This window comes from Microtus ochrogaster, chromosome 22 (genome assembly GCF_000317375.1).
Source record: "Microtus ochrogaster isolate Prairie Vole_2 chromosome 22, MicOch1.0, whole genome shotgun sequence".
Classification (NCBI taxonomy): domain Eukaryota; kingdom Metazoa; phylum Chordata; class Mammalia; order Rodentia; family Cricetidae; genus Microtus; species Microtus ochrogaster.
Window position 1 is genome coordinate 8,688,254 of NC_022023.1, and position 19,427 is coordinate 8,707,680.

General features: G+C 44.6%; 1 protein-coding gene across 1 annotated transcript in view; it reads left to right on the forward strand.

Moving 5' to 3' along the window:
* Rab30 (RAB30, member RAS oncogene family) overlaps window positions 1–19,427 on the forward strand; it is a 64,657-nt gene that overhangs the window by 44,140 nt on the left and 1,090 nt on the right. The window contains exons 2-4 of the mRNA XM_005357603.3: window positions 9,529–9,629; window positions 11,109–11,192; window positions 16,741–16,924. Of these exons, the coding sequence (XP_005357660.1) occupies window positions 9,537–9,629; window positions 11,109–11,192; window positions 16,741–16,924 (361 nt within the window). The 5' untranslated portion in view covers window positions 9,529–9,536. The remainder of the gene's footprint in view (window positions 1–9,528; window positions 9,630–11,108; window positions 11,193–16,740; window positions 16,925–19,427) is intronic.

Genomic DNA, 19,427 nt, shown 5'->3' on the forward strand with positions numbered 1-19,427 from the left:
GTTTTTTCGAGACAGGGTTTCTCTGTGGCTTTGGAGCCTGTCCTGGAACTAGCTCTGTAGACCAGGCTGGTCTCGAACTCAGAGATCCGCCTGCCTCTGCCTCCCGAGTGCTGGGATTAAAGGCGTGCGCCACCACCGCCCGGCTCCTGCCCCACTTTTGGTGAAAGTTAATCATGTGTCCTCAGCTGACTCTTACCCTAGCTGAGGATGATCTTGAACTTCTGATACCCCCGCTTTCACCTCTTAAGTGTTGTGATTAAAAGTTTTATGCAGTTTTGGGGGACTATATTAGCCAAAGTTCTGCAAAGGAGCAGTACATACATGTGCCCAGTGTTCTTGGAAGCTAAAACAGGGTGTTGGCTCTCCTGGAGTTATGGATGGTTGTGAGACACCATGTGGATGCTGGGAATTGAACTAGGGTCCTCTGGAAGAGCATCCGGTGCTTTTAACCACTGAGACATCTCTCCAGCCTTATCAATATGTATCAAAAGGGGACTTATTAGATTGGCTGACAGGATGTGATCCAGGTAGTCCAACAATGGCTGAACTGGTAGACTCCCGAGGGTCTGGTAGTTGCTTAATTTATTAGCTGGATGTATCAGCAGTACCAGTCTGGCACTGAGGGCCTGGAAGATTCCTGGAGAGCTGTTGATTTTCAGTGATGTCGGAGTCCGAAGAAGTAGGTTCTGATAACAGCGAAGTGTCCTGCCAGCAGGATAGGTGGACTTGCCAGTGAGAGCGAAGGTAAGCAGACACAAAGCAAGACTCTTTCATATCCTCTTAACTCAGCTGCCACCAGAAGGGGCTGTCGACATTAGGGTGAGTCTTCCTACTTCCAATAATCTGATCAAGGAGTGCCCAGCACCTTGTAGTTTAGTTGATTCCATGCAGTCAGGCTGATAACCAAGATGAGCCACGACAGGGATTGAACCCAGGACTTCCTGAATATAGGCAAGCACTCCACCAACTGGGCTAAAGCCCCAGCCTCCAAGCAGTTACTTTAAAGGATCATCTCCAATGTATGAGAAAAGCTGTCTCGCTCTCCTTTTGTCTCCGGAGCCTTCATGGAAGAGAAGAGGATGTAATTTGAGAGTTGGCGGTTAATGTTCTTGTCTAGAGAAAGCTAACTCTCACAGCCTCTCCAGGGCCAACTGCTGTTGTCAGTTTGTTTCATAGCATTCCAGAAATGTTTTATGGCATTTACAGATGTAGGACTCTATCCCCTACCCCGTTTTCATATACTGCTTCCTCTTCTTCCCCTTGCTTTATTTAATAAATTTTGCAGAAAGATGTCTGAAGCTGTGTGGTTCATTAACGTCTGGTTGCTGTGCACTGTATAACCATTTCTGTGCAAATGGACCTTTTGTTTGTTCATATAACCACCGTCACATATATAATATGTAACCAGCCTGGTCCTGGACTTATAACTCTCTGTCTATCTAGCCCCTAGAGTGCTGGAACCAGAATGCACCAGCACGCACAGCTAAGACCTGGATTGAATGAATGTAGGTGCCCTTTTACTCATTAACTATACGATTTTAATATGTTAAAAATGTGTGTGTGTGTGTGTGTGTGTGTGTGTGTGTGTGTGTGTAAAGGTATGCCAAGTATGTGCAGGTGCCTGCAGAGACCGGAAGTGGGCATTGGATCCCTGGAGCTGGAATGATAGGTGTGTGTGTTCTGTGTCTCTGTGTCCAGGCTCCCCCTGACCTGCCACCCCAGCAGGTAGATTCTGAGAACTTACCTTTGTTCTCTTGAAGAGCAGAAAGTAATCTTAACCACTGGGCCATCTCCAGCTCTTTGATTTTTAACAGATTAACCTCGAGAAGCTTCAGTTTCCTATCTTCATTTTGGGAATAGCAATACCTATCTAATGGGCTGCTGAAAAGATGAAATAAAATTCTGCATGGAAAAATTTAGCCCCACTCCTGACACAGTGCATGAAGATCATGATCTAAATTCCCAGAAACCCGAGAAAACATATTGTATTTGGCAAAACAAAGTCTCCAGGGCTGAAGTCGTTACCTTGTGACTCACTGGTGTGACTCAAAGTGAGTCACACCATTATCTAACCTCTGCTTTCCTAACCTGATGAACGATGCAGTCTAGATCATGAAGTTGTCAGAGGGCCCTATTAGATCCCATGTTGAGATATTTATAGCCTGTAAAGGGCTACGTAACAAAATGTTGGGCTTTATATCCTGATGCAAGAGGAGTAACCCAGCCCAGGTGGGCGTGTGACATCGATGGCCGAGGAGAATCATTAACTTGCAATAATACGAAATTAGCATCCGATGTAAAGCAAGCGAGATTGCAGCACTGATTATAGTAATGGTTAGTAATTGCATCCTTGTAATTAGCAATAATGAGCTCCCTGGGACAGCCCCTTGTTGGAGGGAAAGATGGATCAAAAGCTTTCCGTTTAATATATACTCATTGGGCACAGTAGCAGGTTAAGCAAAGAAGAGGGAGTTGTTGAAGCACTGTCTGTCCTTGTCCCTAAGGGCAGCAGGGTGATGAACCTGCACAGCCTTCACCCGGCCGACACTGGAGGGCTGGGGTTGGAGGAGCATCCTCACTGCTCAGGGGCTGGTGAGGGGAGATAGCCTTACCTTCAGAGCTGGGTAAACCAGTTTGATCTCTGCTAGGCTCTCATCCTGATTCTGAAGAACTCCAACCTAGTAATACTAGTCTGAAATTCTATTGGTTGCCGTCATTATTCAGTATTTGGTCCTTTTGGATCTGCCAGAGATTTCTTGTCTGTCATGCCCTGTTCATCTCTTCCACAGCTTCTGGGTGGGAGGAATAGGCTTGTTTCTAGCATGACCTGACCATTCACACTTTCCTGGGGAGTAAAAGAAAGGATACTCAGTCACTTTTGAGCTTCAGATAAACAACATTTTTGGTGTAACTATGTCCCATATAACATCCAGGCCACACTTATATTCAAAACATTGTTCCTATGCATAAGTAGCTCTGCTTGGTATGTGCAGGGCCCATTCCTGTCACCACACACACAAGGAAGTTTTTCTATGTGTCTCACACAGTATTTGTTGGGAGGCATACATTCGATTATGTGTGTGAAAATAATAAAACATACTTATTAATATCTGAAATTGAAATTTAAGTTCTGTCCTGGCTCTCTGCTGTATTCTCTTTTCTGCTCTCTGGCAATCCTACCTGGAAGTCCTGATTTCAAATTCTTTAGAACAGCACTGACCATCCTAATGTTTCATGGTATCCCAGTGGCAGGGGATATTTATAGGTTTATGTGAGGATTCCCAGCTGATGTCATGTTTAGTAAATCTAAGGTTAAACAATGTTGGTTGTTTATTGTCTTCTTTCTTGCTTATGTTAGGATATCTAAAGCTCCTGGGTTGGGTGACACCACTGAATAGTTCTTGATGGCGTCACTGAGGCCACCTCAGCACACACTGTCTCTTGTCTTGAGTAGCCGGGACACTGAGCCAGTGTGGAGGGTGTCTAGTGGCCATTTCCACGCAGACCATGAGTTCGGATAGAAAATACCTGCAGCCCCAGAGCCCATCTGTAACACTATGCTACCCTTGCTTTTTAAATCAACAATTTGACAATAAAACATACACAAAAGGCTATGCAAATTGAAAGATTGGAAAAGTGCGTATAAAAATGTAAAAGAGTTGTGCCCAGAAGAAAGAAATTATAGCTAAGTTCCTTTCCCTTTTTGTCTGTAGTGTCTGCACTTGTCAGGAGAATTGACATAAACACATTTGATTATTATATATTCAGAGGGACACATGGCCATATTTTATTTACTGCTCTGCAACTCGACGATAGGGAATTTAGTATCATCTCAATTTTCTGGTTTAGGAAACTTTATACGGCTCTCAACTTCATTACCTGGATGAGGTGTGCTTTTTGGAAATGGATTTGGTGCATTTACAGACTAAGGGGAGGCCCTGGGAAGAGAAAATGGCCTGAGACACAGTTTTTTTTTTCCTTTTTCTTTTTCCTTCCCTCTCTCCCTCCCTCCCTTCTTTCCTCTTCCTCTTTCCCCTTCCTCCTCCTCTTCTTCGCGACAGAAGCTCACTCTGTAGCTCAGGGTAGCCCTAAGCTATGGAGCCCAGGATGGCTCTTGACACCCGCCCCCCACCCCCCGTGCTAGGTTCTAGTAGGTGTGACCCACATTCTTGCCTTCTTCCCTTCTTCTCCTTCCCTCTTTTTCCTACCCCCTCTCCCTCCATTCCTTCTTCCCCCTCTTCCAGTTGTTTGGAGGCAGAGTCTCACTCTGTAGCCTATGCTGGCCTGGAACTCTTGGTGTACCTCCTACCTCAGCATCCCAAGAGCTGGGTCACATGGATCTACCATGGGGGTCGTAAGAACAAAGTTTTTGAGCAAAGACAAGTCCTCTCAATAGTTCTGGGAACAGCTGGGGTTCAGAACAGAGAGGAGGGGACATGGCTTCTGAGCCTATCTGTTGTACTGAGCCCTAAAGGGGAAACTATACGGATATAACGGTGAACATAGGGTTCTAAAGGATGCTTTAGAAAGGCACGTGTTGCCAAGTCTGTTACTCTGGATGACTTTTTTAAAGCCTTTAAGAACATACTCAATTTCATTTCCTGTATATCTTTAAACAGTTCCTTCCTCTTTTTCCTCTTCTATTTTCTTTTCCTTTTCGGTTCTCACAGGCGTACCCATTTGCTTAGAACTACTGTGCTAATCACAGCGTTTAGGACTTTACTTGTCCACCTCAGTGTTCCTGTTTATTACCCATCATCCCCCCCGACCCCCATGCCTGGTACTTAGTTATGTGGGTGGATGGCAAATGAGTTACAGGAGTGGTATTTGAGGGGATCTAAGTCTAGCTCCCAGAGAGAGACTGTGCTGGGGGAGAGGGGGGCAGGGTGAAGAGCAGCCGAAGGCCTGGGGTCCACGTGCAGACCATCAGCGCGGGTTTGATGCTTTAGCGGCAAGGGCTTTCTAGACCACTGTGTTCAAAGGGCATGGCGACCATTGACCTGAACTTCAGATAGCCACTCTGGCAATCACAAGACTGGAGGTGGCAGTATTCTGTTTTGAGTCACAACGGCTCTTAGGTGATAAGCGTACCCGCATCATAGCATTGTTGTGAAGCTCCTGTACATGGAAGAGAAGGCCCAGGACACAATAAGCCTCAAGTGCCAGCTATTATTACTGTTGTTAGCAGAATGGGAATTCTTATAATATGCTTGGTCAGTAGCACGTCCTGCAGTACACTTGCTCTGTAGACAAGGTACGATTGTTACCGTCACTCTGGAGTGGGGCTAATCTGTTTCTGGGGACCCCCTCCTGGGATACTCATCATCACAGTGACTGGCAACCTTTGGGCTGGTTACTTTATGGCCTAAACAGAAGGACTTCCTAGAGATGTAATGTGTTCTTGGAAGTGAAGCCCTCACCTCGGCATGAAACCTGGCGTGCACAGCCTGGCTTAACCACACACGGCCTGCAGCTGTACTGAGACCAAACTTGTTAGCCCCCGAGGTTCCCTTAAGAAAGTGTTCAGGGTTGGAGCGTAGCTCAGTGGAAGAACATGTAGTCCGCATGCGAGGCTCTCTGGACCCAAAGAGAGATACACAGAAACATTCAACAAAACGTTCAAGTTAATTTCTTATAGAAAGAATATCTTATCTTTTGTTTGGTAATTTGGTCCAGGTGGTAATCACACAAACCCAGGCTGATTGTAATTGGTCCTCTCCCTTTCCCTCGTATCAAAGGTATAATTTAGACATGGATAACCTTCCTCTGGACATTTTTTTCCCCTCAATTTCTTGTTTTGTTTCATTGACATCTGTCATAAATTAGAATAAAAGTGTGTCAGGCGTCTATGCACAGGAAAAGGATGCAGCCCGGTCCCACGATTCCAGCATCTGACTGGAAAGGGACGAGTCCTGGTCCACACAGGTTCTTGTGCTTGGAACTGAGGTTTCCTTTCACTTTTTAAGTCTGTGTCCGAGGCAGAGTATGTCGCTCTGGCTAGCTAGCCTGGGATTCCTACTGTAGAACAGGTTGGACTTGAGTTTGCTAGTCTTCCTGCCTTCACCTCCCACGTTCTGGGATTACCTATGTAATTCCTTCTTTTCAGTCTTCACAGCAGGGTTTGAACTGGCGTACCATCTCCCACGGATTTATCAAGAGTTTAGCCTTGAATCTGCTTTAGGTAGCACAATGTGATAAGGAAAGGTTTGAATCTGAAACGAGAGAGGGGATAGAAAAGGGAAGACCCACATTGAAAGGGCCCACACCGCTTTGTTCAGTCCATCACATCTTCCTGGAGCCCTTCCCCTGCACCAGCCTGGTGAAAGTCACTGTTGACAATGGAGTCACATCTTCCTGGAGCCCCTCCCCTGCACCAGCCTGGTGAAAGTCACTATTGACAATGGAGCCGAGATGGAATTAGACTCTCAGATCCTCCAGTTATAAACTGTAGGAGCTCAGTACTTTCTTTTTATGAGTTGGAAACCTATTTTATTAAAAAATTTCCAACCTAAGAATACATTAAATTGCCGTACTGAAGGCCATCAAAGAAAAATGACATTCTCAAATATTTTCAGAGAAAAAATTATTCATAAAGAAATACTATATTTGTCTTAAAAAATCATATCAGCACAGGTCTCACCAGGAACAGTAGATGGAGATAAAAGAATATTTTTAAAATTTATTTACTTTTTTACATCTCAACCAGTTTCCCTTCCCTCCTTCCCTCGCATTCTCTACCCCAACAAAGGAATATTTTAAGGCCTTGACAATATAATTATCAAGTTTCAGTTGAACAGAAAACTAAATCTAGGGATACGTCATGATATTTTTCTTACTTAACTTTTCTTTTACCTCCACACCTTTAACTGTCAAGTTAAAATTGTCAACAGTGCCTCGTAGGACTGTTGTGAGGTTCAATAATTAATATGGTGAGATGATGAAAATGATGGAGAGGATGGTGATGATGGTGCTGATTTCAGGGCCGTGGTTTAGCCAGACACAGTATACACACGTTGTGAGTTCTTGTGTTTAAGCCGCACTGTGATGCCGAGGGATGGTGGTGGAGTGTGGACAGATACACAGAGTTAAGGAAATTATGGTGTCTAAGAGGAAGAAGGCATTGTGGGAGTGGAAATGAGGGGGGCCCAGGCTCCCTCTCAGGTCAGAGAAATGCTCTACAGGATGTGATGCTTAGCTGAGCTCTAAAACAGAAGTGAAAGCTAGCTCGGCCCGGGGAGGTCTCTCTGCAGAAAGGGGTGAGGCGCAAAGCAGAGCTGTGGTGTTTGGGAGCTGGGGAAAACCAGCGCACCTTGTGAGGGTTGTGAGGAGGCGGTGAGATGTGACTCTCGCCACAGAGACGGAAAGTAGACAGTGGGAGACTTGTGAACCATCTTAAGGAGTGGGCTTTACCAAGACCAAATACTGTCCTCAAGACTTCTGATCTTGTCAGCTATCATAATTCGGTGATGTAGGTGCTATGAGCTCTTTTTTGTTAGTGGGCAAGACAAATCATTTGCCCAAAGGCACAGGCTGAGAAAATTCAACAGCCAGGATTTGAACCTTGGTCTTTTTGGTTTTTACAATTAGAATTTCTTTGATCACTAATGCCCTTTGAGCTTGAAATCTGGCTTTTAGGAATTGGAGCTAACCTTGGTTTCTGTCAACCTCAGCTTGCTCAAGTTACATACAGCATTAATCGACATTAGCCTCATGGACTATTGAAAATGTCCATGAAAAGAAGGTTAAGTATAGTGCAAGGCATATAGGCGGTGGAGTCACTGTTTGCAGGCTCAGATTCTTGCACAGAGAAGTGGTTTTCCTCCACAGTTCAGGGATATGAGACAGAACCCTGGGAGTCTGTCTGCCTGTTTGTTTGTCAGACATCTTTCAAGGACTGCTGAAATCCACATACAAATCCCCCTACTTGGCAGGTTCATCACTTGGGATTCTCTACTTGCAATCCTTTGTCGCTGAGATTGAGGTCTCCTGGTACGAGTAAGCCTGATGCTTCCTCCCCTCAGCCTGCTAAGAACCCCTCTCTCCACAACTCACTGTCTTTCTCTTCTCCCTCCACTGCTCAGCCTTATAGACCAGGCAGTGGTAACACACACCTTTAATCCCAGTAGCCACACTAGTTGCCATAGAAACTGGGAGGTGCATGCCTTTAATCCCAGTGGGGCTGTTTTACTCTCTGATCCTCATGCAAGTTTTATTTATTAAAATACAAGTGAAATGCCACTACAGTTCGCCCTGTTCTGCCTGAGACACAATGATCTTCAGCAGTTAGCTAGAGTTATTCCTTAACTTTTGTTTGTTGCTTGTGATCCAGTCTCCCTACGTAGCCCTGTTTGGCTTCAAATCAAACCTCCTCTAGCCTCTGCCTCCTGAGTGTGAGATTGTTCCTCTACTTCCTAGTTGGTATTTACACTTTATCTTGTTGGCCTTGAGGCAGAAGTCTCCAGGTGCTAGCGAAAGGGCACAGGAGGGGCTCAGATTGATTGGCTCCAGAAGAACGGGCTTGGTGGGTACCAAGGTCTGTGCGAGACTCGAGTTTTGTGTTTGGTTTTAATCTTGGTGATCCTCTAAATTACACAATGGTGATATTCTTAGCACAATCAGAGAAGCAGATGCCCACAGCTAAGTGATATGTCCATTGATAAGTCTTTCTGTCTACAGAGTAGACATTTGCTGAGTCTCTGTTCCAGGGCTAGAAAATAGAGCTGAAAGGCATTGTCCCTTCCCTCAAGAATAAGGCAGACATTTGACGAAATGAATACGCATGGCAAGTGAAGTTCTGGCATGGAGGAATGGTAAGCAGTCCTCACTTTGTTTTTACCAGCCTCTTGAGGGAGACCAGCGAGATTCAGAGAAAACGAGAGGTGTGCGCTGGTCTTTGACGGACTCGGAGCTTGAAGAAAAATTCAGAAGGTGGAGAGGATTTAGCACAGCTTGATGAAATTGGAAGACAGGCGTCGTTGGAGGTCATTTAGCACCAGTGTGGGTGGTAGGAGACAGAAATGGGAGAGCCGGGAAAGGGTTTTGGCCCCAAAAACCTAGGACTTGCGTGAGAGTGAGGGGCCTTTTATAATTTCCTCCCTTACATATAGTCTCCTGGCAGCTATCGTTTTCTTCATACACAGCCTACTAGCTGTCTTAATCTCTGGACGGCTCTCCTCTCTCCCGGCTTGTCCGCCCTCCTGGCTAGCCTGGCTTTCCACACAAAAAGAAAACACACAGTTTATCGCTTGAAGACCTATAACCCGACAGCTTGGAGGGTTAAAGGTTACCAGGTGGAAGGGCGATGTGTGTCATCTGCCTCCTGCAGCTGGAGGTACCTCGGGAGAATGAAGTCCGCCTGGGACCAAACACCTATGTTCCTCTTTCGCTGGCAGCTTCACTAGAGGGGAGCCTTCAGCTGCTCTTCACATGAGTCAGAGCGCTCGCTTCTGCGGAGCAGGGGCTGGTGCAGCCTGAGTTCCCGGGGACATCTGCCGGGCCCTGCTCACTGTTTCCTGTGTTTGCTTGCAGCCGTGTAAATGAGTATGGAAGATTATGATTTCCTCTTCAAGATTGTTTTAATTGGCAACGCTGGAGTGGGGAAGACGTGCCTAGTCCGACGATTCACTCAGGTAAGGGAGTCTGGAATCCAGGGTTGGGTTTGTTGGTCTCACCTGTCTCCCAGTGAGCATCTCTGGATGGGTGACTGGGCCCAGTGCTGACCTCTGGGCTGCAGGCTCTCACGGCACCCTTTGAAAGCGCCATCAAGTTTGTAGCTAAAGGTTTTCTAAATCGGCCGAGAGAGCATGGTGCTGAGGGCTTCTCCCTCACCTCATCTTGCTTCCTCATACGAAAGGGACAGGTGGTTTTGTTTTCAGTGTGCAGTATCAAAAATAGACTGGGTTTGAAAAAATAGATCTGTAGTTGATAATCACCTAAAGGTGGAAACAAATTAATCTGAGCATTAAACCGAGTTCAATACCTATTAAATCTCAACTTTCCTGCTTGTGCCCATTCTCATCCAGACAACACAGTGAACCCTTTGGGTTTATAACCAAACGGCCTGCTTGTCTAAGTTAAGTCTCTTAAGTAGGGATGAGCTGAGGGCAGAGACAAACCTGAACGTAACTGAATATGCTTTCTGATTTGATTCTCTCTCGTAGAACCCAAGTGCAAGTCCCCCCAGGGTTGGCCTCTTGAGAATCACTGGTCAAGTTTGTTTTTATATAGAAATTAGTAAAATTAAAAAAAAAATCATTCTGAAGTTGATTTTCTTCACCACTGAAAAATCCAAAGGATGCACCTTTCTGGATCATCATGTATATGACATGATTTTGTGACAGGCGCCTTGGGAACATTGAGATGAGCTCTTCTGAGGCTTAAGGTGACCTCATAGGAAGAGCGGTGGCCAGGTGCTAGTCTTGATCCCCGCGCCTACCTTCACTAACCAGACCTTCCCATTGCATGTGACTGGCTAGTGAGCTCCCAGCCCCCCTTCACTGCCGTCTGTCTGTCTGTGGAAAACTGGAGTGACAGATTGGGCAACCCAGACAGCTTCAGGGCTCACAGTTGCTGGAAATGTCAAGGTTTTTCCCGTGCGGAATGACCTCAGACAGGAGCCCATGTGTTCAGTAAGTCTCGGTCTGATGAAATCAAAAGTCAAAAGCCAAGCAGCATCTGGAGTTCAGACAGCTGTCACGCAGAGACACTGGAAACTCCAGCTGGTTTTACATCCACCTAACTTTAGCAGTCTTTCTTGCTTCTGTAAGGAGGACACGCCCACAGATTTTCCACAGAGAAAGGTTTGTTTCTTAGGGCTTTTTTTTTTTTTTTTTAGAGTTTGCTTGACGGTATTGTTTTCCTGAAAGGTCCCTTAGAAATTATTCGGTTCAGTCCTCTCCTGCAGATCCAGAGGGACCCAGTGACGTGCTTATGATCTTGAGACATATAGCTGCCATCCTCCTGTCCCCTCCTCCCTTCCCCTCCAAACAGGACACCAAGCAGAGTACTCTAATGCCAGTTACCCCAGTCGGAGGACGGGGTGGGCGGTGAGGAGAGCCCACTGAGTTGGAAGCTGTGCTTAAATTTCACTGCCGCTGTTTCTTCCTTAGGGTCTTTTCCCCCCAGGTCAAGGAGCCACAATTGGAGTCGATTTTATGATTAAAACAGTGGAGATTAATGGTGAAAAAGTAAAGGTAAGAAGCTAAATTTCTAATAAACCTTTGACGTGTTCTCTAAGAGTTTAGGGGAGGAAGCACAGGCAGTTTTCGTGACATTTATTAAACCGCTTCATTCAACCCTACGTTGCGATGGATCCACTGGGGTGGAGCTCAGCTGGCAAGAGTACTTCCCTAGCAAGCAGGAAGCCTTGGAGCGAACCACCAGCACCACGGAAGTCTAGGCAAGGTTGGGCAGACCTGTCAGCCCACCTAGGAATTGAGTGGAGCGGTTGCAAATTCAAGGTCATCCTTAACAATAGCAAGTTGGGGACCAGCCTAGGTTACTGAGAACCAACCTCAAAAGAAAGGAAAGAAAATACCCTGAAGAAGTTTAGGGAGGACACGTTTATCCTGACTAAGACGGTGGGGAAAGCACGGTTTCCTGTCGTGTCAGAAGTGATGTGAAGACAGAGTAGGAATTTCTTTTTGGATTTCAAAGCTGGATCAATATTGTTCTCTTCTGTTTGCCTCCTGATGCCCTCGTTTCCTTGTAGGCAGTGTAGGTGATTCAGCCACATGACTTGCTTATGAAAGTCATCCTTCCTCCCACTCTGTCTTTACTTTCAGTCTCTAGAGGTCCAAGAGAGGACCTTTGACCTCTACTCTGTCTTCCACTTGGTGGCTTCTAGATGGCTTGGTACTTAGAAGAACTATAGTCTGTCCAGAAACAGGAGGCAATATGTGCTTTGAGTATGTACCCTGAGTGAGTGTCTCTGATAGATGCCTTTACATATGCTGCCATTGTCACTTTAGTTCTTAGTATGATCTCTGGGAAGTGGATGATGTTGTCTTTAGTACACAAGCTTCAGAGGTTACTTTTTTTCTTTTTTTTAAAATTACTTTATAAATAATGCCAATCAAAATTTCCACTTCCTCCCCTCCTCCCTCTTCCCTCCCGCTCCCCGACACACTCTTCCCTCACCCCTCCAGTCCTAAGAGAGGGCTGGGTACCCTGCCCTGTGGGGAAGTCCAAGGCCCTCCCCCCTCTCTCCAGGCTTAGGAAGGTATGCATCCAAAGAGAATAGGATCCCCAAAAGCCAGCACATGCAGTAGAGACAAATCCCAGTGCCATGATCATTGGCTCCTCAGTCTGCCCCAATTGTCAGCCACATTCAGAGGGTCACCAATTTGATCCCATGCTCGTTCAGTCCTAGTCCAGCTGGAGCTGGTGAGCTCCCATTAGCTCAGGCACACTGTCTCAGCGGGTGAACCAGTTACTTAATTAATTTACTTAATCATGGCCGTAGCCTGGATGGGAGACAAGCAGGCTCTAAACCCTTCTAGTTCCATGGGGTCTCCTGAGAGCTAAGAGAGGGAGCAAGAGAAGGAGGTGATGAAAGAAAGATGGAGTGAAGGTCCCAGAGAAGGCTTAGAGGTTGAGTCCATACTGCTTTTCGTATGTGACCTGAGTTTGGTCTCCAGCATGTAGGGCTGCTCATGACTGTCTGATACTTTCTTCTAGCTTACACTTACAGGCACCTATACTCACCTGCACATGTGCCTACACACACACACACGAAAGGAGGTAAGTTTGCTGATGTTTAATACGGCCATTCAGTTGTTGAAACTTCTTGGTCAGGTCTTCAGAGTCAGATCCCATGGGATGATCCCCGTCACCTGCAGCATGATGGGCAGTGGTACTAGAGTTGGTACCTAAGTCTCGGCCTAAGCATCCCACATTTGGTTTGTGTTATTTGCACCCTTCTCCCAGTCGATCGTTACTTCACATCCTATGAGTGCCTTGGGAAGGGTCAGAAAAGCTCCCTGGCATTCTTCCATCAGGTCATGAATACCATCTCAAGTAAGGGCTGAGATGAGGCTCCTGATGAGAGACAGGAACCTTTATCTCCTTTTGTCTTGACTCTTTACAATGGTTCCTTACCATAGAGACAGCTATATCAAGTATAATGGGGATCGGAAATCTGGGACACTGGTTGTAAAAAATCTACATTCATGTCAACCAGAAGGCCAGAGAAAGTATTTAAAATGAAGAGGAGGAGAAGGGTGTGGGGACTGGAAGGAGACAGGAGCAGGCTGAAGAGACACTGGCATAGTTTTCTTTTATTCTAGAGGAGGTAGTTGCCAGCCTGAGGAGTCAGGAAAGGATGGCCACCTTTGCATGTGTTTCCCTCCTACATAAGAGTTTCCATTTGCATATGTACTTGTGAAGTCTTTTTTTTAACCTGAAATATTAATGCCTACCATGTACCAGGCTTGGGCCAAGAGCAAGGAGGAAGAAAGGGATGGTCCCGTGGTTACAGAACAGGCTCTTTTCCATCCATGCGTTCCATACTTTGGCATTCCATTTGTTCTGTTTTTGGAAACAATAATTTAAATATTTATTTTTGTTTCTCTGTGTGTATATGTATGTGCACATGAGCACAGCTTACTTGTGAAGGCCAAAGAACACCTCATAAGAGTTCTCTCTTTCTACTGTGTGGAGTGTGGGCATCAAACTTGGCCCTTCCCCACTGAGCCATTTTGCTAGCCCTGACCTTATTTTTCAGTGCTTATTACATGGCTAAAGTTCCATATATTTATTTATTTATTTTTGGCATTGGATTCCACCACAAGACCACAGATTCCCCAAGAGCAGGGGTTTTCAACTTACTCATCTTTATATTCACAGCTCAGTTGTTGCCATTAAGACCTCTTAAGACTTCTAGCATTTCATAGGAAAAGGGAGCTGGCCGATCCAGTTCAAGCTGCCTGTGATTTATTTGTAATTCAACACGTAAAATAAGATATAAACATAAAAAAACTGTGGAGAAGGAAAAAGCTGTAGAATGATGCTATTCAATCTTATGCTTTGATTTTTCAGCCTATCACAAGCTAATGAGTAATAAATAAAAACGTATTTAACCTTAGACTGATTAGAAGAGGTCAGCCTCCCCCAAACCCCCCAACATAGGAATTCTTTGTGTAGCTCTGGCTAGCTCTATAGAACAGACTGTCCTTGAACTCACAGAGATCTGTCTGCCTCTGCCTCTCGAGTGCAGGTACTAAAGGCCTGCACTGCACCACAGCCACCTAAGAGGTTGTTTTATCTTGAACCACACCTAGGTTACACAGATAGGAGATTCATGAACTTAGGTATAAATGTTCATTCTTTTGGTGATCTGTCTGCCCATCTCGTGTTATAGTAGATGCATTGTGTGGAGCAGCCTGGTAGAAGCATCACTGACTCTTGGGACTTACTGGTATCTAGCTCCGATAACATTTTGTCTCAGCTCTTTCAAACCCCACTAATTGTCTAAGAATAGCTAAGCAATTCCTCCTTTGTGGTTCTGCAATCCTGTGTTCATCTCGTTAACCATCATTCTACTGTGCCCACGATGTACTACGTTAGGAAGAAAACTAAGATGTGAAGGCAAAGAGATAACGTTGATCCTCCAAGAACATAATCTACTTAAGAGGACAGCCTAGCAACCCCATGACAGGATGCTGCTGTCATGGGCAGGCAGTAGCAGTACAGTGGGAGGACAGGTGAACAGTGTCGTAGCCCTGTGCTGTGTAGGTGAGCGCGGCGAGGAAGCCTGTGAGTGCCATGTGGGTGACACACTGACAGATGGTAGATCGACATTTGGAGACACTCTGGTTCTTCTTTGAGAGGATGCTGCTAATCCTTGGTGGATTTGGGTTCTTTGTGGACCATGATTTCTCTTAGATCAGGGATTGTGTTTTAGTCATGCTGTATCTAGTGCTCTGTAAAGGATGAAGGGAGACGATGGATTATAGAGAAATGTGATGAAACTAATTTGAGCGATAGACGATGGAAGATAAACATCCTTAATCGTCAGCTGCCAGGCAAGGCGCAGGCAGTCTTCTATGAGAAGGTGGCATGTATCTTGGCAAGGCGATGTAATCTCTATTTTGGTAAATATTTTGATGCTTAAAGCAGTTCCCAAGATGTTCCTATCATGAACACAGTGTTTTCTCATGATCGGCAGTATCTAATCTGGTCAAAGTGTTTTAGAGGCTGAATCGGGCTTTAAAACAATAGTCTGCTATGCTAAGGCACATCTTGGTAAAAGAAGACCATGACCCTACTCTGAGGCAGAGAACAGAAATAGCTTTTGTTCCAGCGCAAACAATCACGTGTACGTTTGCATTTAGCACACACAGACTTGGTTTATATCATCAAAGAGCTGCCGCAGCTTCCAATCAAAGAATAATGTGTGCACTCGCTTGCGGCAGGAGCTATCGGTCACTACTCAGTGTCTTCAGCCAAACTGCTATGGGGCCAGGGTGACACCAAGGGACTGCTGGTTGCTGATGTACATTTAAATGAGCGTGCAATGACAAAAGCAACAGGGTATGCTCAGCTGAGTTTTCAACTGGGAATAGAAGACCTGGAGTTCGAGTCCCAGCTTTGTGAGTACCTGGGTGGAAGAAACAATTTTTATTAAGCCTGCCTACCTCACTGGGAAGGGATCAGGAACACCCGAGATCATCAGTTCAGAACGTCAGCATCTGCCTTCTGTCTCAGGCATACTGTATTTGATGAGTAAAGGTCCTGCCTCCTCCTATTATGAAGCTGTAAATCAAGTAGGCCAGACAGGCATTAGACAAACTATTTCAAATACTTGTTGAAGATATGCCAGTTGCTATGAAAAAAAATGATATGAAGTATTGCAAGGGACATGATGATGGCAGAAGGTTCTAGAAGGCCTTACCTGAGGAAATAGTAAAGAGGTTAATTTACCTGTGACCCATGGGCTTTATAGTTAGGAGGGAAGCTGATGGTGATATTTTGTCTCCCTAAACACTCTGCTCTATATGTAGGGTTGTGTCTGGAGAACAGGTCTCATTTGTTGTGTGATCTGTGCAGGGAGGTTGAGGGAAAAGATTTGGGAAATGTTTTCCTTTCTTATTAACCACCAGTTTGCTATGTTTAGAAATAGTAGATGACTTATCATGCCCTATTATAACACAAGTGTGCTGTGGGACAATGGCCATGTACCCTGTAAAGGTTTGTCAGTTGTACTGGTTTCATAAAATGCTGATTGGCCAGTAGCCAGGCAGGAAGTAGAGGCGGGGCCACCAGAATAGGAGAATTCTGGAAGAGGAAAGGCTCAGTCTGCAGTTGTCACCCCAACACAGAGGAAGCAAGATGAGAATGCCTCACTGCTAAAACGTACCAAGTTACGTGGCTAACACAGACAAGAATTATGGGTTACTGTAAGATGTAAGAATTAGTTAATAAGAAAGCCTGAGCTAATAGGCCAATTAATTTATAATTAATGTAGACCTCTGTGTGTTTATTTGGGACTGAACGACTGCAATATTGGGAGGGACAGAAACCTCTGTCAACATTAAATTAAACAAACAAACAAAAATAGGAAAGAGAATATGCCCCTTCCCTGGACCAGAAACACTTCACTGCAAAAAGAATGTTTTCAGGGCAGAACACAAGGATGAAATTGTTTGGGCGATGTTTCCATTTCTGAGCTATAGCAACACAATTTTAAAGCTCTTTTGTTTTCTGCTCTGCCAAGCTGATCCCTGTCTTATGCCTCTCCAGTTACAGATCTGGGACACTGCAGGTCAAGAGAGATTTCGTTCAATTACCCAAAGTTATTACCGAAGCGCCAATGCCTTGATCCTTACCTATGACATCACCTGTGAGGAATCCTTCCGTTGCCTTCCTGAGTGGTTGCGAGAGATAGAACAGTATGCTAGCAATAAGGTCATCACTGTGCTAGTGGGTAAGTAAAGGCTAATCAGGAAGGGAATTGATTGGAGTGCATCATACAATGTATGCTCACATAACGCTTATGTGCTGGTACCTTCCAAGAACATGCTATATGGTTACCTGAGTTATATAATCATCATTCAGTTGTACAACCGAGGAGGACATGAAGTAAGTTCTATCCCATGGTGATAATTTAGAAAAATAAAGAAAAATATTGCTAATTTTCCTATCAGTGTAGGTGAAAGTGTTACCAGATGGTGGATACTGCTGGTGTAAAAGTAAAAAATTACTACCCAGCTTCCCGTTGTTCCCTCATTGACATGGGAGGCATCTTCAAATAAGCTCCCAAATCCTTTTGACGTAACTCCAGGAGTCTGAGATAATTTCCCTGCTCTCTGATGTGACATAAGGCAAATTCTCAGGCATATTATTTCATGCCCCAGACCTAGAAGTGACCGCGTCTTTAAGAGGTGGTATGTCTGTCTAATGGAGAGTTTATAATTAGAAGCCCCAGCCTCACAGCCTCACTGTTGGGTTCTCCTTACTTGTAGGTCACCATTTCTAAACTTCTTGGCATTGGAAGCGACATGTATGCATGAATATGGTGAATTGTGTTGTCTTATTAGGTTCAGCAAGTTGTGTTCTGATTCACAGGACAATCTTAAACCACGTATCAAATCATGTTCACTTAGGGAGATTCAGGACAGCTCATCTGACCCAGTGGCAGGTTGGCATTAGGTGTCACAGTCCTCTTGGCAGGCCTGAACAACCCAGGAATGAGGAGGCAAAGTCCATCTGTCACAGGTATAAGAGATGCACTGGCCTCTGTGTCCCATAGGAGCAGCTCCAAGAACATAACTTATGGGAGTTTTTTTTTTCAATGGGGAATCAACAGTCAGGAACCTCCAATGTTATGGCTTTCTACTGGTGCTTTTAATCCACGCACAGAGGAACTTATCAATTGGCTCTTTTAGGCAGTGTTACCAGGTAGCGTAGTTGACTCTTGTCAGCCTGCCTAGAAAACGGTGTAGGAAACTTTTAAAAGATAAAATATAAAATATACCATGAATTATTCATACAGCTACTTAGATCTATAATTTAAAACTGCAAATTTTTTACTTAGCATCATTAATCTCATACCCTTATTTCATCTTTCTCTTGTCAAAAATACCAGGGCCAAGTGACGTCAGCATAATTAATGACTTGTTTTATCCCGTAATACATACACAACAGCCTCCTCATCTCAATACCAGCTCTGCCTTTATAAGATGATTACTGAATGAACCCAAGACTTTGTTCTTCAAATCCTTTTTGTCCTTAAACACCTAACGACGCGGGGTTAAGTCATGTTTCCAATTTACTTGAAATAATTGTCTATACCCATGCCTCTCTATATGACAGATATGTTTAATACTTACAAATTGATTTTAAGTTTTAATTTTGTGTTAATTACATAACTGTATTGTTTAATTATGTAAAGTGTAAGCTTCTAAAGTCAAATCTGTAAGGCAGAATATGCTCAGAGAGGTCTGGTTTCTGCCCCTATGCTCTTTACCTTTTGTCTTTCTGGGCAACCATTGTCTTTTTTGTTTTGGTTTTTTTAAGACAGAGTTTCTCTGTGTAACAGCTCTGGCTGTTTTGGAGCTCACTTTGTAGACCAGGCTGGTCTTGAACTCACAGAGCTCCTCTCCTGTTCGTCTCCGGAGTGCTGGTATTAAAGACATGTGCCACCACCACCCGGGCTGTAGCCTTTGTCTTTTAAATTACAATCTTGGTTTATTATTTTCTTAAAAAATAAGAAAAGAGGGGGCTGGAGAGATGGCTCAGTGGTTAAGAGCATTGCCTACCCTTCCATAGGTCCTTAGTTCAGTTCCCAGCAACCACATGGTGGCTCACAATCGTCTGTAATGAGGTCTGGTGCCCTCTTCTGGCAGACATACACACAGACAGAATATTGTATACATAATAAATAAGTATTTTAAAAAAAATAAGAGTGGAATTTTTATATTTTCCATTTAGGCAGTTGCCGATCATGCTTTTTCTCTGCTTTGCTTTTTTGCTGGTATACTTGATTCATGACATTGTATAGAATATTTCTCTTTGGCCTCTTTTTTTTTAAAATATTTATTTATTTATTATGTATACAATATTCTGTCTGTTTGTCTGCAGGCCAGAAGAGGGCACCAGAGCTCATTACAGATGATTGTGAGCCACCATGTGGTTGCTGGGAATTGAACTCAGGACCTTTGGAAGAGCAGGCCATCCTCTTAACCTCTGAGCCATCTCTCCAGCCCCTGGCTTCTTTTCTTTACTGGGTTGAATACTTGTGTGCATGCATTGTACTTCATACAAGTAATGTGGGTTGTTTCCGGTCTTTGTCCTTACAAATGGCACTGGTATGTTAGAATGAACATTCCTGCGATCATGGACACATTTGCTTTTCTTTGCCTGCCCATCTGTGTAATCTGCCCATTGACTTCAGGTCTGGAATTGAATCTTTTTTTTTTTTTTTTTTT